The 23033-nt window shown below is 38.5% G+C and overlaps 1 protein-coding gene across 2 annotated transcripts; it reads right to left on the minus strand.

The window, feature by feature from the left end:
* Positions 1-1415: 1415 nt before the first annotated feature.
* On the minus strand, positions 1416-21567 carry LOC125475881 (NAD-dependent protein deacylase SRT2-like). Of its 2 annotated transcripts, XM_048581243.1 has the most exons (11): positions 21355-21561; positions 20978-21020; positions 20661-20898; positions 20417-20482; positions 19680-19725; positions 18577-18737; positions 7226-7355; positions 5034-5198; positions 2556-2683; positions 2008-2107; positions 1416-1927 (listed from the first exon to the last, which is right to left on the minus strand). In XM_048581243.1, the coding sequence occupies exons 1-11, from the start codon at positions 21406-21408 to the stop codon at positions 1874-1876; spliced, it is 1185 nt and encodes a 394-aa protein (XP_048437200.1). In that variant the 5' UTR covers positions 21409-21561; the 3' UTR covers positions 1416-1873. The 2 variants fall into 2 exon arrangements, with proteins under 2 accessions (XP_048437200.1, XP_048437201.1); XM_048581244.1 differs by lacking the exons at positions 1416-1927; positions 2008-2107 and adding an exon at positions 3851-3934 and having other exon boundaries at positions 2551-2683; positions 21355-21567.
* Positions 21568-23033: the final 1466 nt, after the last annotated feature.

The following is a 23033-nucleotide window of genomic DNA, read 5'->3' on the forward strand; positions in this document are numbered from 1 at the left end:
TTGGGGTGTCAAACTTAGCTTAGAAAGGTCAGGGGTGACTCGGCTCACGAGCTGCCGCCACCGCACACGGCGGTGGCCGCCTCGATTTGCTAGAAAATTCAACTATCTCCAAAAATTCTCAAATTTTACAGAAATGAAGATCTCAAAGAGTAGAGCAAATTTTATACCAGTGACCAAGTCTAATTTGGCTGGGAAAGGCTCCAATTTCACTCAAACCCATCAGAACCCTAAAATGGGTGAAATTCGATTCTCCTTCCTCGGTGTTCCAAAGTCTCTACCACTGGTTGGGTCTTGTTCCTGGGTCCAAGGGAAGTTGATTAATGGTCGTTTTAGGTGGTGGAACTCGCCGGAATGGAGGAATTGCCGTTGAGCACCTCAAGTGCTCCGGTGAAATTCCTCGCGGGTTAGGACCTAAAAATCCTTAAATTTGGATGGAGATGGTAGAGGGAAGGTGTTGGAGTAGATTGCAGGTGATGGATGTGAAAAATTCAACTGAAAAATGGTAGAAATTGGTGGGAATTTTGGCCAGATCATACCTGGGTGCATGGAGTGCATAGGAAGAGGGGGATCCTTCCTCTTGATTGGCTGCCCTCCTATTCATCTAATTGGTCCCTTGCCCTTTTGTCTGATTGGTCCACTCCTTCCTCCCTAATTTCTAGTTGGTTACAATTCCCACATGGTAGGAGTTTATTTTCCTTTAAATCTATAATTTAGTGAAACAACTTCAAATGTTTGTAACTATAGCGTTATAATCCGGACTCACAAACGGCTTTCGCCTATGCGTTTGTACCAACGAGTATTACACAAATACGCCAAAAGAAGAAGTCATATGTTCCTTTAGATGATGGTCGACAGAAGTCAAAATCATTGCCTCTAGGGCATTTTCATCAATTCCCTTGATTAAAATAAATAAAAATGAAATTTTAGGAACGGGTTGTCACAATCTATCCACCTTAAAAAAATTTCTTTCCTGAAATTTTGAAATCATACTAAACATAATGTACTCCAGAGGATAGGAAAGGGTCTATATACGTATATAATAACATAAAGTTATTGTACTAAAATTAAAACTAAACATAGACTATTTTTCAGTTACGCACTTGTTGCGTTACGTACCCCGAAAATGAACATGTAGCATCTTTGGGTCGAGCCCAGACAATAAATAACTAACTAAATAAGTAAATACAAATGCTAACATAGAATGACTTACTTGTCTATTTGCTTAACGAACCCAACGAATAAGTCAATGATATTACGATCTGCTGCCCGCAATACCAACAACTTACTGTTGTCTCAATAAGCAAGTAACAAATTCCCGAGGGTGCAATATTACCATCTTGCCCCTCATTGGGAAATATACATACATAGTTGATCCAAGTCTCAATCGTGCTCACGCACTACCCTCACGGGTAACATTAACAATAATCACAATTTTTCTATATCATAATTTCAATCATCCAAATACCTGTTCGCAATACTCATTTTTCAAACATGTCCAATGCGTAGAATCTCTATGCTAAGGCTCAAACAATAAAATCCCTCTTTAAAGCAATTCAATGAAGTCACACTGGCATTTCATGTTCTGGGGTCTATAAACGTCTATGACACGGACACCAGATCATCTATGTACGCGGAGCGAACAATGTTATTTCCTTTTGGCATATCCAACGTTCTCCTTATCTTTATCTTTCTCGTCCCCCGCAGAAAATCCATTGTCTTCGCATTGACTAGCTACAACTTTTCATGTTTTCATTTCAGAGACTGAGAAACTAAAAGAATTTGGCAGCACCTCTCAATTTCTTGTGGTCTTCTATATCTACTGATAAACCCAAAGCAAGCTTCTACAGATCAGAACACCTCTTTACAGGTCAAATCAACCAATGGCAGGGACACCGAGGGATCCCATGTCAAGTACTCTAGGTAGAATCTGTAAAATTGCAATGCTTGTTAGATTCTGATAAGCTAAGACCATTCTGTAGACCCATCTGCCAACAAGAAAGGCTATACCTCTCCCAGTCGAGCATTGATTTTCAAAGGTACAATATCGTCTGCACGAGTCACTCCTACATTGACAATTGCAGTAGCAGCACCTGCCTCATGTGCAGCTCTGTAAAGTCGGAAAGTCAAAGCTACTTATGAAAAATCCCAAACACAAACAAGAAATACTTAAACAAAATCAAGTCCCCAGAAAATGAATAAATAATAAGCATTGACGACCTTGTTTCCAATACTCTTATTGTTTACGTACACATGTTTTGCTTTGCTTACATCAGATTTTCTCATCGGAAAACACCGATGTTCTAGAATTTGTTAAACCTTGTCTAGCACCAGAATGGAGAGTGACTAAGGCATAAAGCAACCAACCTCAAGTGATTGGAATGCCTCGAAGGCATATACATTTATGGTTTTAAGTTTTTTATCTTACAAAATTGGGTTAGATTTTGGTATTATAAATGCCCTATGACAAGGGAACCTGGTGTAGAATTAGGACGGGCATACAAAATGATTTGATAAAAAACTAAAGTACAACTATAAAATGAAGGAAAGATATGCACCTGACAAGCCGGTAAGCAGACATGGTCATTAGTGATGATCCTAGCACGAGAAAAGCATCACATTCTTTTGCAGATTGGATTGTCTTCTCAGCTCTGTCCTTGGGGACATTATCACCAAAGAAGATAACCTTGACATTCACCATGCAACAAAAAGGTGTATTGAGACTGTACGAAATATTGGAAGCGTACACATCTATTAAGTAAAACGGTGCAATGAAAAGTGGGTGAGAATTCATAGAAAGCACATGCATGACTACACAATAAATAAGTGACTCATTTCCAGAATGATACCACAAAATATGGATAACTGACATATACAAGTACCTTCACTTTCAGAAGTTACGACATAAGGTATACAACTCCTATTTCAAGTAATGTTGCATGGTGATCGAATTTCTGACAGGTTCAAGAAGCCCATCATTGCCTATTTATTTCTAAAATGAAGAAATCATAATATACCTACAACCCATATTATTTCTTAAGAAGCAAACTATCAAGTGTGTCTTCTCTTTTTCTGCTTAAAACTCCTCGCACTCTCTCTCTCTCTCTCCTTCCTTGTATGCACCCTCCCCTCTCTCCTTCCAAAGTCTCCCTCCACAGCACCTACATTCTTCCTACTTCAGCATTCCTCAGTGCCCAATGGTACTGCCCGGTAGTCTCATAATTCTAGGCAAAGCAGTAGGCAGATCCATATCTAGACACCATCACTAATTCACAGCATACATAAAATGATCCAAAATATAATGCAATAAGCGTTCTTATTTTGAAAATATGACCAAAAAAAAAAAAAAAGAAAACGTTAAGGTGGTGCTATGAGGAGAAACGCAACACGGTTGCCGGTGAATAGTGAGAGGGAGGACGGGGGTTAGTGTGTTAGAGTTTCATTTTCTGGATGCTCCGTGGTTGTATGGGGTTTTGGATTCACATGTCTAGTCAAAATGCATGCTCATGGTCATTGGTGCTATAATTTCTTGCGGTTTCAATGGGGCAAAAGTGGATCTTTGACTTACTTCTTTGATGACCATAAAAAATTGAGGCTTTGCCTGGATACCATATGTTTGGGTAAGGAGGATAGCTGGGCTGGTAATGAATAATCTGTGGGGTGCAAAAGCTGAGTCTGGTTGTCATGGTATGAGGAATAGGAAAGAGGAAGAGACGGGAGGTGGGTGAGTGGTGGTGGGAGACTAAGTGGAGGAGAGGGAGAACATGAGTAGGAGAAAGAGTTTCAAAAAACACAATAAAGAACAAAGGTAGGAAAGTAAATTGAAATAATTTAAACGTTCAGCACTTGTTACCTAATTCCTTGGAGCACCATGTCATTATCACGTAATGCGAGAGTTTTGACAGACAGATGACGGAGGGGCTACCGAAGCAAAAACCTAAGTTTGTGGGGGCATTGGATCAATTCATCAACTATAAACCACAGGGTGGCATTAGAACTTGCTCAAAAATCAGAGGTGACATTCGACACATAATATAATAAAGGAGACCACCAGTATTACTGCAATGCTATTTCATTCTCCAAACAATTTTATTTTCTTTTGAATCCTGACAGTACCTCATAGGATACTTCTCTACTCAAAGCATTAAAATGACAACTTAGAACATATGTCTGTAATTGCTTGACTTGATATGAGACTCAGCAATACATGTATATTGGAAATTTTTACAGAACTATGGAAAGATAGCAACTATAGGACAAAACCCAGTAAAGACTAATAAAAGGCAATAAAGTCACACAACAGGAGGTAAACATTCCAAAATCCAGATCCAACAAAAAAATTAGAAACCAAAAACCATACATCTTTCAAGCATTCACTTCCAATGAACTAACTGCGTACATATTATATTTGTGTTTACTAACTACAAAATTGCATTTTCTCAACTCAAGGAATCATATGCTTTGGTACATATGAACATGGGTTTGTTAATGCAACTTCTATTACAGTGGTTGATTTGCATCAGAAAAATTTGTGAATGCTTATCTTGCTATATTGTTGAGTGTAGAGAAGTGTAAGGAATAAATATAATCACTCCCTTGTTGTATTGGAATACATCGATGTTAATCTTCATCACTAAATTGTCAGTGTCTCGGACTCTATGCATACATGTTTGCATTTACAAAAAAACGTAAAGAATAAATCTTCTCACTCCCTTATAGTATTAAAATACCTTGATGTTAACTTGCAATAAACACAGGGCCCCTAAAAATGACTTTTTTTTCTCTGACTTCTTAAAAAAAAACCGCCTATAGACCTTCAAAGTTCCTCTTGGTCAGGTTCACTCAATATACAAGCACCACTACTGAAACATATCAATGAAATACTGAATGCATGAGAATATTATGCAATTAAGAATGATACTGAAAATTCTTAAGTGTTAATAGAGATTTTTTACAAGATATGAATAACCATTTTTGACGAAGAAGAAATACGACTTACGTTCCTATCAGTTAAATAAATTAGGCAAATGTCTTACATCAGGTTTAAGCACTCCATTGCACTTTGGACACGTAGGGATGTGAAATTCCTCTTCCCAAAATTTTTCATCAATTTCAATGTCACCATCAGGTCTTTGCTTCATGCCAAAGCTCTTTTGTGATCCGGGGTTACCATAATCCAAACATTCAATTGCTTCTGCCCACTGCAGTAGAAGGAAATTTACTTGCTCATTAGTCCACCATTCTGATTAATACACGAGTTTGCAACCTAAACAAACTTCACTCCATTATTCACGAAATAACTCAACGAAAAAATTTAAATAAAATTACTTTCTAAGGAGGCAAATGCTTTCTATCTTAAGGATGTCCATAACTTTCTTAAGTTATTGACATCCTATTTCTAGGGTATTATTCAACAATCGAAATCGTTCATTTTTTAGATTCTCTTTCAATGTTTATCCATGCCAAAAATGGGTAAATCAATAATTGTTTAACCGTTTGATTTTCTTCATTTGAATTTCAGCTTTATCTATCAAACCGTTTTTCTTTTTTGCACATTTTAGATGACAACAGTTTTGGATTTGAAATTTTTTGCAGGAATGACAGTTGAAAATTCAGTGCAAATGGAGGCTCAAATGTGTTAGGGGTGAGGATTGGAGATCAGGAAGTACCAAAGAGCGACCGCTTTCGCTACCTAGGATCTATCTTGCAAAAGAACGGAGAGTTGGATGGAGACCTCAACCATAGAATACAAGCTGGATGGATGAAGTGGAAGAGTGCATCCGGCGTGTTGTGTGACTGTCGTATACCACTGAAGCTCAAGGGAATATTTTACAGGACGGCCATAAGGCCGGCAATCTTTATGGCACAAAATGTTGGGCAGTAAAGCATCAACATGTACATAAAATCAGTGTAACGGAGATGAGAATGCTTCGTTGGATGTGTGGGCACACGAGAAAGGATAAGATTAGGAATGAGGATATTCGAGGTAAACTAGGAGTAGCCGAAATTGAAGGACAGATGAGAGAAAATTGGTTACGGTGATTTGGACATGTGAAACGAAGGCCTACTGACGCTCCGGTTAGAAGATGTGATTACGGGGACAGAGGTTTAGGGCCGAAGGGGTAGATGAAGACCTAGGAAGACTTTGGAAGAGACTCTTAAGAAATGACTTAGAGTACTTGGATCTAACGGAAGGCGTGACACAGAACCAAGCGCAATGGCATTCTAGGATTCATATAGCCGACCCCACTTAGTGGGAAAAGGCTTTGTTGTTGTTGTTGTTGACAGTTGAATGAGAATCTAAAATCTAGACTGTTCTGATTGCTGAATTTTACCATGGGATAGAAAGCCTATATATATATGTGTGTGCGTGTGTTTGTGTGTGTGTGCGTGCTCCAGTTTGTGTGGTGGCTCAGATGGTGGGTAGCCATGGGTGGGTAGGACTGAGAGAGTGCACCGGGTCAGTTTTCAGGCAACAATCTATTCCGCTATCCATAGCATCAAACATGTCAATTTTTACTGTTCTTTCTCTAGTTGAAAACTTGGAATACTAAATATACTTGAAACATACATCAAAACTTTATAGGTGCACTGAAAATTTTCATTAAATGAAAATGTACAAATTTCTGAAAGGGTGCCTATGGAGGAAGAGCAATTATTGAGTAAATTATAGGGGTCAGTGCCAACAGTTTGGGCAGATCAGATTTTACCAAAAAAGAAACCAAGTATTTATCAAAGCATTGGTTGTTTCTCAATAGATAAGACTTTTCCAGGTCTCCCTTTAGAAATCTATGTGCCCCGTAATGAACTGTAGTAATATGTAATATCCATCTACACTTATGGTTCATGTATTCGAATCTCATCTACTGTAGTAATATCCGTCTACACTTATACTTCACACCCCTTATAAGTTCCCTATTATTATTCCCTAATTACATTCACTGTCTTCTTTCTCCCATAAATCCTCTCTCTTACAAAATTGTAATCCATTATACTACTTGATTAACTAAAATATCCGACTAAAGTATTTCATTAGGTAGTGCCAACACTGAAATATTCGGTCATTTTTACACTAAAGCAGAAAGGGGGAAAACCCCTTAAAAAAAGGTTTCAATAACTATAAATCAAAGAACTTCATAAAGTTTATTTCTAAATCATTAAAAACAACATAACATTAGAAGTTAAAAACCATGAGTCCTACAGTATAAATAAACTGCACAAGACTAACCTTTGGATTAAGGGCCTTAACTTGGTCTTGAAATAGATTTCGAGGGAAGGAAAAACCACAGTCTATACAAATGACAGAATATACTGTTCCATGTAATTCGACCGGGTTACTACCAGCACGGTGATGCAACCTGACATGAGAAAATGAAGGGAAAGAATTATTGATAGTTTAGGATGATAGGAGCATATTCATGCGACTTAAATGGCTTGTTCTCGTGCATTTACGTTATGTTTCTTTAGTTATTTTAGTACTTTAAGCTATTTTCGTGTATTTGTAGGTCCAAAGGGCTAAAGGAGCAAAAAGATGCATTTTGGAGACTTTTGGAGCACTTTTGGGCTAAGGATGGATAGCTTATGCTTGGAGCCAAAGTGTTGGACGAAATTGAAGACCTAATTGAAGATCAAAGTGTTGGAACCTTGTTCCCTTTAGTTTTAGGACATTTAAACCTTTCCTATATCTTTAGCCGTGCATAACATTCCAACATTCCACTCCTTCATTTCAGCCACACTCCCATATATCATTACTTATCATAATCACTTATCACTTATCATAATCACATATCATTACTTATCATCACCACTTATCACTTATCAAACCATTCACTCATCACTTATCATCAACATTCACTTATCACTTATCATAACCATAACCATACCTTCCTCCTTGCAATTCCACATGCATTCATCACCAACACAATCATCAACAAATCCACCCATCCCATTCATCATTGCCGTGCATAACCCACCATCATTTCCAACCCATCACTCCCATTCTTTAATCCAATTCAGCCATTTAATCATTCACCTTGCATTTCCAAATTATTCCTTTCTCCACACCAAAACCGTGCACATGCATTCCCTTTGTGAAATTCCAGCTTTCCACAACCAACCTAGCTGTCATTGCACATGCATTCATCATCATTCCCCCTTTGCATTTCAGCCACATTCACTCCCCCTTACCTTGTGCCGTGACTTCCCCTTCTTTCCAACATAATTCACATGCATTTCAGATTGCATTCCCATTCTTTAATTCAACCAACAAAATCATTCATTCCACATGCATTTCCAACCACACACTCACCCACACAATCTGCCATCATTCACACAAACACCATCATTGCCGTGCATCCCATTCCATCTCTCATTTCAGATTGCATTCCATTCATTCCACCCTTTAATCACATGCATTCCCCTTTGAAATTCCAGCTTTCCACCTAGCTTCCACCTCACAACCACCAGAAAACACCCCATGCCGTGTATTCCCTTTCATTTCTGTCAAAGCACATGCAATCCCACCCTTTAATCACATGCATAAATCAGCCACATGCATCTCCCATCACCATTCCAGATTTCCACTAAGTTCCTAGCTGTCATGTTCCCCCCATTTCGCCTATAAATAAGCATCCATTTCACCTAAATTGATATTCATTCTTCCATACACATTTCAGTCACAAACACCAACCATTCCCATTGCCGTGCTCTCCTCCTTCCATTTTCACCACTCCCCAAACCATTCACACCATCAAACTATCCTTAGACCTTGTGCTACAACGAAGAGGAAGATAAGAGGGCCTAAACGTTCATACAATTCAAGTTTGAGTTGTTGAAATGTTTAGGTGTTTCTTTGATTTCAATGTTTAATTTCAATACTCTTTGTTTTGTACGAATGAGGAATGGAAGAGAAGAGAGCCTAAACGTTCATACAATTCAAGTTTGAGTTGTTGGAATGTTTAGGTGTTTCTTTGATTCTCTTTGTTTTGTATCATGAGGAACTAAACCCCCCCTTGGCTAGGGGGGATTCGAAATATATGTTTATGCTTGCATTTTGATTTGATTACTTCTAATTGCGTTTCATAAATTGTGGATTCAATTTGTTTAACTGTTTGATTGATAACTTATTTATGTATGTTTATTGAGAGTACACGCTTAATTTTCATGCATGAATATGACGCTAGAATATAAGTGAGTTTCACCTAATAGTTACGAACTTATATTCACAAGTAGTGGTGGTTGCTTATAAACAATCGCGTTAAACGAATTCTTGGCATAAGTTTCATGCAATCATAGTAACGAATGTCTCGTCAACACTTATAATTTTCATAGAGCGTAATGATTTTGCTTGTATCTCTATTATGCAATCATGTAGGGGACTTGTGGGGAATGTTTTGGGTTGTCGTATGCAATCATCCAATTCAATAACGTTAGGAAGATTTAAAGGTTAATTAGTGCATTACGGTTAACTTGGGGTGTTGAGAATTCATGATTTATTGAAATGCAATTGGAAATCTTTTTATTATGCAAGTTATGGTGGATAAAACCCTCCGAATTTGTATCAAAACACTTTAGTTTACCCCCCACACTTCAATTAAACATTGTCCTCAATGTTTAAAACACACCAAACAAAAGTAAACACAAAAACAACAACTAAACATACTAAATATGGCAGAATGTATCTAACAAAGAGAAGAGTTTAGAGATGCAAATCTAGTTATGGGGTGTAAATTCCATCTTCTCCTTGGTGATTGCAGTGAGGCTTCATCTTGAGTTTTTCCACAGGCTACTCTTGAACTGAGCTAGAGATTCTTTTGGTTTCCTCCGATCGTTGATTTTCCTTTGTGCTACTTTTGAACTGGGCAGCAGGATTCTTTTGGTCTCCCCCGAAGGACTGAGCTTACTCCTTTTATCTGTTTCTTTGTTCAATCTCTCCAATTCGTATTGAAGAGGGTTAGAGGATAGCTCAGCATATGCTTGTCTCCTCATGCTTCAATGTATCATTTTCCTTTGCCTTACTTGCTCCCCTTTGCAGAAGTGGTCCCTTCTCTGGAAGTGTATCAACCGTTGAAGATGACTACTCGAGAGTAACGCTAGGTAAGCAACCAGGGAATAGAGTCCAGGTAGACTCCAAGTGCCGGCTGATTGCTTCTTTCACTTTGCCATGCAGGTAATATCAAGGACAAAGGAAAAGACAGGGAAAGAACATGATATGAGATACCTTTGCTTTCGCCCTTGATGATATGAGATACCTTTGCTTTCGAAGAGGCAGCGAATGAATCCACATGCTTCGATCCACCGTTTCCTCTTGCCTCCTTTGTACTCCAGGCATTTGGTATCTTCTTTGGGGGATACATCCATGGTTGAAAATGTGTTCTCAAGAGAAGGAGAAAATTGAGCATGTTTGTGCGGGTTGGTTGCAGCTTACATTTTCAGCCGAGAAGGAAAGTTATGCGTTTGTGGGTGTATGCCTTGCCATGAATGTTGATGTATATAGGAATTGTAATGGCAAATGGCAGTGCGGATGCGGCAATGTCTTCCACGCGTTTTCTGAAAAGCCGGGAGCTTTTGACAAAGTGGCACGCGTCTTCTGAAAAGCCGGGAGCTTTTGACAAAGTTGCACTCGCTTTCTGGAAAGCTAGGAACTTTCGGCTTTGTCACCCACGTTTGTCGGCTAAAGTGTGCAGCTGATTTCTCGCCTTCCACGCGTCTTCTGAAAAGCCGGGAGCTTTTGACAAAGTGGCACACGCTTTCTGAAAAGCCTGGATTGCGTCTGAAGAGCTGGCGATCTTTACGCCGGAAAATCCGGCTTTGAAGAGTGGTGTCTCTTCATTCTGAATCGGTGAATGCCTCTCCTTTAATAGAGGTGATCGATCACCTCTAGCATAGCACACTTGAAAATTGCCCAGAAATCGTCTCCGACCCGTCGAGATTTCACTTCATCCAACCCTTCTCTTTTAACTTCTTGAAAAATGGCTAGCTCATCTAACCCATCGAACATTTGCTTAGATTTGAGTCTAAGGAATGATCATGTTGCGCCGCGTCAGGATAAGATATGGTGCCCGTCTTTCTTATCTTCTCATGGCCCTCTTACAGATGAGGACTCTGTGATGACGGATGCAACAACGGCTACGATAGTAGCTCGGAACCTCCTCACTCCCAAAGATAGTCAGCTGCTTTCCGGACGGTCCGATGAGTTGGCCGTTCAAGAGTCCCTGGCTCTCAGTGTTCAGTGCGCTGGCTCTGTGTCCAACATGGGCCAACGCCTACTTGCTCGCTCCCGTCAGGTTGAATCATTGATGGCGGAGGTGGAGAGTCTTAAGCAAGAGATCAAACAGCTTAAGTACGAGAACCGAAGTTTGCACGTGCTTGCCAACAATTATTCGACAGGCATGAAGAGGAAGCTTGATAAGCTTGATGACCGTCAAAGGCTTGCGGCTTTCTTCCAGAGGCACCTTTTTCCTGGGTCATCCAGCGTTCCACCAAGGATTGGAGTCTTGAATGATCTATCTTCGGTGCCTCCCGCTCCTATGCCTCTTGCTCCGATGCCTTCTGCTCTGATGCCTCCTGCTCCGATGCCTCCTGCTCCGAGAGTGTTGCCACGTAGTGGGGCCTCACATACACAACCCTTGTGAAGGCTCCATCTTTCTCTTTCTTTGTTAGATACAATTGTAATTTTTCGAAAAATCAATGAACAAGCTTTGTTTTATTCACTGTATTGGGTTGCCTCCCAAGTAGCGCTTTCTTTTACGTCTTGCAGCCGGACGAAGCCTTCTTAGGCTCAATTGGAACCCACGGCATGGAATTTATCTTTGAATGGGGGGTGATACTTGAGATGATCCGGTAATGGTTTAAATTCTAGAGTGGGTGCCTGGATCATTACACAGGTAAGCCGCCTCCCCGAATTTCAATTTTGTTTTATACTGATATGTTGTTAATGATCCAGGCACCCACTCTAGAGAAAGATGGAGCCTTCACAAGGGTTGTGTACGTGAGGCCCCACTACGTGGCAACACTTTCGGAGCAGGAGGCATCGGAGCAGAAGGCATCGGAGCAGGAGGCATCGGAGCAGAAGGCATCGGAGCAAGAGGCATAGGAGCGGGAGGCACCGAAGATAGATCATTCAAGACCCCAATCCTTGGTGGAACGCTGGATGACCCAGGAAAAAGGTGTCTCTGGAAGAAAGCCGCAAGCCTTTGACGGTCATCAAGCTCATCAAGCTTCCTCTTCATGCTTGTCGAATAATTGTTAGCAAGCGCGTGCAAACTTCGGTTCTCGTACTTAAGCTGTTTGATTTCTTACTTAAAACTCTCCACCTCCACCATCAATGATTCAACCTGACGGGAGCGAGCAAGTAGGCGTTAGCCCATGTTGGACACAGAGCCAGCGCACTGAACACTGAGAGCCAAGGACTCTTGAACGGCCAACTCATCGGACCGTCCGGAAAGCAGCTAACTATCTTTGGGAGTGAGGAGGTTCCGAGCTACTATCGTAGCCGTTGTTGCATCCGTCATCACAGAGTCCTCATCTGTAAGAGGGCCATGAGAAGATAAGAAAGACGGGCACCATACCTTATCCTGACGCGGCGCAACATGATCATTGCTTAGACTCAAATCTAAACAAATGTTCGATGGGTTAGATGAGCTAGCCATTTTTCAAGAAGTTAACAGAGAAGGGTTGTATGGAGTGAAATCTCGACGGGCCGGAGACGATTTCTGGGCAATTTTCAAGTGTGCATGCTAGAGGTGATCGATCACCTCTATTAAAGGAGAGGCATTCACCGATTCAGAAATGAAGAGACACCACTCTTCAAAGTCGGATTTTCCGGCGTAAAGATCGCCAGCTCTTCAGACGCAATCCAGGCTTTTCAGAAAGCGTGTGCCACTTTGTCAAAAGCTCCCGGCTTTTCAGAAGACGCGTGGAAGGCGAGAAATCAGCTGCACACTTTAGCCGACAAACGTGGGTGACAAAGCCGAAAGCTCCCGGCTTTCTAGAAAGCGAGTGCAACTTTGTCAAAAGCTCCCGGCTTTTCAGAAGATGCGTGCCACTTTGTCAAAAGCTCCCGGCTTTTCAGAAAACGCGTGGAAGACATTGCCTCATCCGCACTGCCATTTGCCATTACAATTCCTATATACATCAACATTCATGGCAAGGCATACACCCACAAACGCATAACTTTCCTTCTCGGCTGAAAATGTAAGCTGCAACCAACCCGCACAAACATGCTCAATTTTCTCCTTCTCTTGAGAACACATTTTCAACCATGGATGTATCCCCCAAAGAAGATACCAAATGCCTGGAGTACAAAGGAGGCAAGAGGAAACGGTGGATCGAAGCATGTGGATTCATTCGCTGCCTCTTCGAAAGCAAAGGTATCTCATATCATCAAGGGCGAAAGCAAAGGTATCTCATATCATGCTCTTTCCCTGTCTTTTCCTTTGTCCTTGATATTACCTGCATGGCAAAGTGAAAGAAGCAATCAGCCGGCACTTGGAGTCTACCTGGACTCTATTCCCTGGTTGCTTACCTAGCGTTGCTCTCGAGTAGTCATCTTCAACGGTTGATACACTTCCAGAGAAGGGACCACTTCTGCAAAGGGGAGCAAGTAAGGCAAAGGAAAATGATACATTGAAGCATGAGGAGACAAGCATATGCTGAGCTATCCTCTAACCCTCTTCAATACGAATTGGAGAGATTGAACAAAGAAACAGATAAAAGAAGTAAGCTCAGTCCTTCGGGGGAGACCAAAAGAATCCTGCTGCCCAGTTCAAAAGTAGCACAAAGGAAAATCAACGATCGGAGGAAACCAAAAGAATCTCCAGCTCAGTTCAAGAGTAGCCTGTGGAAAAACTCAAGATGAAGCCTCACTGCAATCACCAAGGAGAAGTTGGAATTTACACTCCATAACCAGATTTGCATCTCTAAACTCTTCTCTTTGTTAGATACATTCTGCCATATTTAGTATGTTTAGTTGCTGTTTATGTGTTTACTTTTGTTTGGTGTGTTTTAAAAATTAAGGACAATGTTTGATTGAAGTGTGGAGGGGGGTAACTAAAATGTTTTGATGCAAATTCGGAGGGTTTTATCCACCATAACTTCAAATGTTGTTTCTTGCTGTTTTTAAGTGTGTTTAGTGTGTTTTGACTTAAAAATTCGAAAATCACATAAAAATTTGAAAAACATGTTTTGAAAAGCCTAAAAAATGAGTGTTTTGAGTCGTTTTTGTGTCGTAGGTCACTTTTCAACACAATGATAAGGATTTGGTTTGTAAGTGCATGACTGTTAAAAAGAGTTATAAAAATAGAGAAAAGTTTGATTTACTCTTGGTATATGCTTGGTTATGGTTATAATGTATGACTTCACATGCAATCATAAAAGAAAAATTCGTTTTTGTAACATGCTTGAAGGAAGGAACTCAAACAAACGCTACAACCCTGAGAGACTTGAGCCTATAACGTTCTTTAGAGAGTATAATCTGTGATTTCTTGTTTTCTAAAGTCGTTGCATGATTTCATTATTCTTTGCTTGGTTACTACTTAGAAGGCGTTTCATCATAAAGTTCCAAATGCTAGAACTCATGCCCATTTCATTCAAAACATGTTATTGATTTGCATAACATATATCAAGATGAAGTTGTGTAGTTGCCACCATAGCCAAATAGCCTCACTTCCCATATTTCGTATTTGTTGTAAGTTTTACCCCCGTTGAGCTTTGTTTAGCCTTTATTCTTTGTTAACCCACATTTTCCTCACCTAGCCTAGATTAGGACATTCCATACCCTTGTCTTAAAAAGATAATGAGCATGACTTAAATGAATTCCTTTTGAGTTACATTATGCAAGAAAATGAGTGTGGGGGAGAGAATGTTTAAGTGTTTATGTATGTTTTGAGATTCAAAAGAAAAGAAAAAAAAAAAAAAAAAAAAAGAAAGAAAGAAAAAAGAGCTTGAAAAAAATGAAAGAATGAGTGATTGAAGAAAGGGTCCAAAACACCAATTCTGGCCGTAAATTGTCTAAATTCTCCCTTTTTGTTCAAAAGTTGAGTTTTCATTCAAAAGTGAATTCTAAGTTGATTCAAGTGCTTTGCTCACTATTTCTTTAAGAACCTTTGTTTTCCATATCCCTTCTTTGTTATCCACACCCTCCAAGCCCCATTACAACCCGTGACTTCAATCTTGAGTGTTATGTGTTTCAATTTGTGGAGTTTGAACTTGGTATGAGCATATGGTGTCACTGGTTCTCACATCTAAGTGGTAGCATTCCATTCATGGGATCATATCTAAACATGCTTATTAACTCCAGAAATTGCTCTCTTTTTGATATATATATGTGAGTGTTCATTTTCATTAATCTTCTCACATATGACTAGATTAGGGTGTGTAGTTAGAAAATCTGAGTGAAAATCGAGTGCATATCTTGTAAGGAATTGAGCAAATTCTCTAAGGCATGCTACTACATTCAAAACATGGTTTTAAATGCTTAATTGTGAAATAGTATGTGGTGACTATGATTAAGAATGTACTTAAGTGTGAAGATGACTAAAATCTGTGAGAATGATGATTTTTAACATGTCATGTGCATTGAAAATCCCTAAGACGGTTGTTGGAAGGTTTAGGTTGTGTTTTACGTGTTTAGTATCGTTTTGTTTATTTGTTTTTATTCTGTTTTGCTCGAGGACTAGCAAAAGCTAAGTGTGGGGGTATTTGATAGGAGTATATTCATGCGACTTAAATGGCTTGTTCTCGTGCATTTACGTTATGTTTGTTTAATTATTTTAGTACTTTAAGCTATTTTCGTGTATTTGTAGGTCCAAAGGGCTAAAGGAGCAAAAAGATGCATTTTGGAGACTTTTGGAGCACTTTTGGGCTAAGGATGGATAGCTTATGCTTGGAGCTAAAGTGTTGGACGAAATTGAAGACCTAATTGAAGACCAAAGTGTTGGAACCTTGTTCCCTTTAGTTTTAAGACATTTAAACATTTCCTATATCCTTAGCCGTGCATAACATTCCAACATTCCACTCCTTCATTTCAGCCACACTCCCATATATCATTACTTATCATAATCACTTATCACTTATCATAATCACATATCATTACTTATCATCACCACTTATCACTTATCAAACCATTCACTTATCACTTATCATCAACATTCACTTATCACTTATCATAACCATAACCATACCTTCCTCCTTGCAATTCCACATGCATTCATCACCAACACAATCATCAACAAATCCACCCATCCCATTCATCATTGCCGTGCATAACCCACCATCATTTCCAACCCATCACTCCCATTCTTTAATCCAATTCAGCCATTTAATCATTCACCTTGCATTTCCAGATTATTCCTTTCTCCACACCAAAACCGTGCACATGCATTCCCTTTGTGAAATTCCAGCTTTCCACAACCAACCTAGCTGTTATTGCACATGCATTCATCATCATTCCCCCTTTGCATTTCAGCCACATTCACTCCCCCTTACCTTGTGCCGTGACTTCCCCTTCTTTCCAACATAATTCACATGCATTTCAGATTGCATTCCCATTCTTTAATTCAACCAACAAAATCATTCATTCCACATGCATTTCCAACCACACAATCTGCCATCATTCACACAAACACCATCATTGTCGTGCATCCCATTCCATCTCCCATTTCAGATTGCATTCCATTCATTCCACCCTTTAATCACATGCATTCCCCTTTGAAATTCCAGCTTTCCGCCTAGCTTTCCACCTCACAACCACCAGAAAACACCCCATGCCGTGTATTCCCTTTCATTTCTGTCAAAGCACATGCAATCCCACCCTTTAATCACATGCATAAATCAGCCACATGCATCTCCCATCACCATTCCAGATTTCCACTAAGTTCCTAGCTGTCATGTTCCCCCCATTTCGCCTATAAATAAGCATCCATTTCACCTAAATTGATATTCATTCTTCCATACACATTTCAGTCACAAACATCAACCATTCTCATTGCCGTGCTCTCCTCCTTCCATTTTCACCACTCCCCAAACCATTCACACTATCAAACTATCCTTAGACTTTGTGCTACAACGAAGAGGAAGATAAGAGGGCCTAAACGTTCATACAATTCAAGTTTGAGTTGTTGGAATGTTTAGGTGTTTCTTTGATTTCAATATTTAATTTCAATACTCTTTGTTTTGTACGAATAAGGAATGGAAGAGAAGAGGGTCTAAACGTTCATACAATTCAAGTTTGAGTTGTTGAAATGTTTAGGTGTTTCTTTGATTCTCTTTGTTTTGTATCATGAGGAACTAAACCCCCCTTGTTAAGGGGGGATTCGAAATATATGTTTATGCTTGCAATATGATTTGATTACTTCTAATTACGTTTCATAAGTTGTGGATTCAATTTATTTAACTGTTTGAGTGATAACTTATTTATGTATGTTTATTGAGAGTACACGCTTAATTTTCATGCATGAATATGACGCTAGAATATAAGTGAGTTTCACCTAATAGTTACGAACTTATATTCACAAGTAGTGGATGTTGCTTATAAACAATCGCGTTAAATGAATTCTTGGCAAGAGTATCATGCATTCATAGTTACAATTGCTTCGTCAACACTTATAATTTTCATAGAACATAATGATCTCTCATTGTATCTCTTCTATGCATTCATGTTGAGAACCATTGGAGAATGATTTGAATTGTCGCATGCATCATCCAATTCAATAACATAAGGAAAATTTGAGAGTTAATTAGTGCATCACGGTTAACTTGGGGTGTTGAGCATCATGGTTTATTGAAATGCAATTGGAAATCGTTTTATTATGCAAGTGTAACATGTATGGAGATGAACCCCTTAGCTAGCCATCCCATCCATTCAATTCCATCACATTCATCTTTACAATCTGTTTTTAATTACAATCTGTGCATTTTAGTTAATTTCGTCAAAAACTCAATCCCCCTTTACTTTAGTGTCCAATATAGTTAGAAAGTGTCTTAGTTTGTGTTTCTAAGTGTTTTGATTCAAGTTATTACCCAAATTCGTCCAAAGTACTCAAAGTGCTCAAAACTGCCCAGAAAGTGTTTTTAAGGCAGTTTTGAGTGTTTTGGTGCTGTTTTGGGTCTTTTGGTTTGTTTTGGTGTTTTAAAGTTTAGTTTTGAATTCTTTGAGTCTAGTATAGTGTTTTATATTGTGTTTTTACGTTTTTGAGTCAAATCCAAGTGATTAACAATCCCTCCTAATCCCCGGCCCAGAACGATCCCTACTTATACTTATACTACAATTGACAAAAAGAGGGTTTAATTTGTGTGCGTATAATTCTCGTATCATAGGACCCTCTTTTTCTTGGAATAGTTTGAATGGAAAGAAATATTCATAGTTTTGAGTTTTTGAGAGTCTTTCATTCTGAAATATTTTAAATATCAACCTAGAAATTTGTGTATATAGCAGTACGAATTCCTTATCCAAATCAAAATCCACGATAAATTGATTTCCTCAAGTTTTCTGTAATATAGACCATTAGTTTGCAAGATTTAATAAATTAAAATCAACAATCCTTGAAATACGGAAGACTCTAGATACATACCGCGACTTACCTATCAACATTTTGTGTAATCATGAAATTTATCCGGCCAGCTTTTTCTAGAGATGCTAAAGAAATATGAGCTGAACCAGGCTCTGCAGCAGAAAATCGTCTCCATCCAGCATAACTCCTTGCCCAATATCGCCTTCGGGTCTGACTAGAACGAAGAAACTCCTGGTCAATCCAGTAAAAGCAGATCTGGAAGTTAGAGCTTTGAGATTATATTATAAAACCGAACAGCAGTAAAGTCTCCGCGGAAAAGTGAAAACAAATTATCCAACATGACATATTTGATAATATATCAAAGAAGGTAAAGTTTAAAGATGCAGTTTTCCATTCTATGTGGTTCTTTTAAAATTAATCATTTAAAGACGAGTTTTAGGGATAATGGAGTTAAGGCCTAAGTCACAACGATGCATCGCATGATTCTTTTATTCAGGACTTTGCTCCCAAAATTTCATATGCTGACTAAATGACATGTACAGCCAGTGCAGAGATGTAAACATGATTCTTCTGCTACAAGGCTCCAATTCGTTGTTTGAAAGATAAGTGATGTAAGATTTGAATATATGATCCTGAAAACTTGGTGAAACTAAACGATGTCCCTCATTTAACATAATTACATCATAATACTAATCTTGAGACCTCTCTTCAGTTAGCAGAAGAAGTAAAGGCAAGAAAAAGACACCTCTCTGTTAAAACCAAAAGATGTATGCAGGAACAACTTCAATACTAGCAGAGGCATATGCTAATCCATTATCTCAAGTTAAGAAATCGATTCACAAACAAAAGGTTTGCTTTTATCCTAGGTTTGATGCATACAGAACAACCATATCAACTATCATCACCACATATTTTTCAATAGACAATGATTAAAAATTTAGGGAACTATAAAATTTAAAGCTGATGGTATAAAGAGATTGCATTTACAGCCACCACTCAAATAGTTAATTTATACGTTGAAAACCAGGAGAGTAAGAGTATGAAGGTCTTTGCCTTTTTCTGTTTACCGTTATCTAAAAAAACAAAGTAATAATCTAAGGTTAAACTGGAACTCTTGTTATAATAAAAACAATGCTATAGGAACATGTATCACAGCACATGCCTTCAGATCACCTGATGGGTAATTGGTTTGAATCCAGAACTATAAGCTCCATTGGGGCTGCCAAAGAAGGAAAACAGTACTGATAGATGAGAAAATTTAGCATTTCAAAACATCAAATCATCAATTATAAATATCATGGTCTAATAATATGCTAAGGCTCCCTGGTAAACCTTGGCTGAAATAAATTCAACCATATAATACCAAGTACGCATTGAGAAAACAGATATTTTGAAATAAATATTAAAACCAACTCTAAACAAAACAATGATAAATTTTCCCTTATATACACAAGAACAGCATAATTAAATACAAAACACCTCTTAATATATAATACATTCAAAAGAAACCCATAATATGAAGGCTCCTGCGAGTGCAAGGTCTGGAGAAGGCAGGATGTACACCACCGTAACCTCTAATTCCAATGACGTGCAAATGAAGGGTGTGGAGAAGGCCAAATGTACACACCCATACCCTTATTCATAAGAGGATTCTGCAACTCAAACCCATGTTACAAGGCCACCTGGAACAAATCCTAACATTATGCCAAGGTCCGCCTCTCTCAAAGTATGTGGACAGAACAAATTCATAAGAATGAAACAGGTAGACTTGAAATGCAAATGGCGAATGTCAACCAAAGAAGTTAATAGTCCAATGAGAGCCTAACAGTTGGCAACCACTACTCAAAGTCATCAATCTGATCAACTGAGAAGAGTCAATAACACAGGAAATAATAAGGAGAGAAAAAAACCTTCTGTAGTCGGGAATTCCACATTCTGTGCTGATTCCAGCTCCTGTCAACACCATGAGCTTTGTACTGAACATAGCAAATCACAGATAAAAAAAACAGAAAAACTGGTAAAGACAAGTATGAATTGAAAGTTTATCTTTGAAGGTAACTGACAGGTATTAAACATCACCGGTAAAAGATATGAGGATTTCCCCAAACAGAAAATGCAACAAGGACGCAAAATAGATGAGGATATTTGATAGACCTTTGGTCGAAAAACTGATAGAGAAGGTTGACATCTTGCATGCTAGGAGGATCAGAATCAGGAACCAACTTCTTATCTCTCACGAAGCTCGAAGGCACTTTATCTTCTCTCCTTGAGGAGGTTCCAGGGACAGACATTCGGCATGAAGTTTGGACAGACTTGACGGAGCAGTCAAAAGAAATGACTCTTGCTCTACTGCTTGGCAATCGCAAATTTGTGCTACTTGACTGAATAATATCTGTATATATAAAACGGTAACCACAATCATATAAGCAAACTTGCAGAGTAACAAAGTCAGACGAGACGAGCAGACTTGCCTGTCATGACATTCCCCAGCATTTGCGCAGCATTTCTGGAACTCTACAAATATGAAGTAAGCAATTTGGTTTGATCAATCCCAACTTAAACAATTAAAGAAAACAATTTGGGTTCATCAATCCCATGAGATTTTGAAAAAATCACTGGAACCACAACTTTATTATATTTTCCTTTCAATTTTTTCATGAATAAATGTTGATAAACATGAATTCCATTTTCCTTTTCGTTTTCCCTTTGATGAATCCTAGAGAAAACCCAGAAAATGTGCCATAAAAAGAATTCTAAAAAAAAAAAAAAAAAAAAGCCCAGAAATGTGAAGAAAATAAAAATTACATGAAATGCAAGAAACAGAGGAGATGGAAAGAAAGGGACTCACTGAAGAGAATGGAATGGGAAGATGGGGAGGCGAGCGCATGAGCATAGCCATCATCGTCGGTTCAATTGAATTGTTTTAAATTTCTTTACTTTTAGATTTTGGGAAATTTGATCGGACAGAAGGAGGGGGATTTTGGGTTTGGGTTTGGCATTGAATTCAACGGTCGTCGTCGACCATTGGTTGCTCTCCATGTTTCTCTCTTCGGTCCACGTTGCCTACTTCTGCACCTTTCTCATTAAAAAAATAAAATAAAATAAAATAAAAAGACCGAATTCGTATGTAATGGCTTTGCCATGAACGATTCCGCCTTAACGTCGCATTTCCCAAATTGAATGCGACATGATATTATTAGAGACAGATTGCATAAGTAGGAACCCATTTTATATAAGTCGTTCTTTGTATCTTGTAACTAATTTTTTAACAATTTTATCTCAAAAATAGTAAAATGGAAGGGTGTTATATATGAAAACTAGGTATGGGAGGAAATTTTCGCCCCGGATTGAAGTAACAAAACCTCCACACACAAATAATAAGACCTCTAATACCAAAGGATTGGTGTGGTGTTAAGTTCATATACTATGGAAGGGTATGAGACTAACACATGTGTGGTGTTAGCCAAAAGGCCTTTGATGTCTAAGTCACAAAGACGGTAAGAAGTAATAAGGCTGTGGTAAGAGCTTTTTTATTATCAAAATAAACTAGTTGGCTTTGGCTATCTATAGAGAATTGAGGAGTTAAACTGGATGTCGAGGTTCATTAAACTTTTTAGCAAAGTGTTACCTAGTCTACACACCGATGGAGGAATATTCCTTTAAGATTCTTGAAATATGATTTAGAGAGTCTTGCCTGCTAAAAGAATGATAGGTAGGCTTATTGGATATTGGGATAATCTGCGTAGGTCATGTGGCGATCAACTTGAACTGTTGACGATGAATTGGGTCTGAGTGCTTGTTGATTGTGGGCTTCTAGGCCTTCATAGAGAATGTGGCATGTTAATCCATTAGGGTTTGACAAACGGTCTACATATTTTGTCAAGAGTAGAGTAGTCATATTTGATAAGTTGTACACGTGACATATTTTTCAATGGTCAATATATTTTATATTCCCACACATATTATTCAGTAAATTAAAAATATTCAAAAAATATGTGTAGAATATATAAATTCTACATGTATTAGATTGGTACGTTGTATTAGTAAATTTCGAGGATAAAACGTGAAAAGATTACATATGTACATACATATATAATAGCTTTAATATGTGTAATTTTTGGACTCATTTCCAAAAAATACACAAGAGAAATAAGTAATATGCAAATTTACTAACATGCGCTGAGTAAAAATGAAAAGTCAACTCACTTAACGGTATGTTAAAGCTCAAGATTGTAAGGTTAACAAACTTAATTTAACAACATAAGATGGGCTTACAAGATGGGTTGAAGTTAAATGGACTCAAACATGTAAGTGGTTCAACCACAAAACAGGGTATATCCACTAGTATTGCTGTCAATGTATATTGATTTCAAAGCTAAATAGCGATCAGCTAATATATTCACTTTGTTCTCTCTAATTTGTGTGACGACCCATCCCAAATAAATACATATTTTATCCTCGAATGTGTGAAAATGATGATTATGCCCTCGTTGGCTGGGTGATGTGGATGTACGTATATAGTTTTAA

The sequence above is a fragment of a genome, unplaced genomic scaffold (assembly GCF_019419815.1).
Source record: "Pyrus x bretschneideri cultivar Hongxiangsu unplaced genomic scaffold, Pyrus_bretschneideri_v1 Contig164, whole genome shotgun sequence".
Taxonomy (NCBI): domain Eukaryota; kingdom Viridiplantae; phylum Streptophyta; class Magnoliopsida; order Rosales; family Rosaceae; genus Pyrus; species Pyrus x bretschneideri.

What these genes read in the sequence shown, in the direction of transcription:
- LOC125475881 (XM_048581243.1), bottom strand. Translation starts at nt 21,408, where the DNA reads ATGATGGCTATGCTCATGCGCTCGCCTCCCCATCTTCCCATTCCATTC. An exon ending in GGAATTCCCGACTACAGAAG is followed by an intron (nt 19,726 to 20,416) that starts GTTTTTTTCTCT and finishes CTTCTTTGGCAG; the next exon opens with CCCCAATGGAGCTTATAGTT. An exon ending in TCAATGCTCGACTGGGAGAG is followed by an intron (nt 1,928 to 2,007) that starts GTATAGCCTTTC and finishes GCAATTTTACAG; the next exon opens with ATTCTACCTAGAGTACTTGA.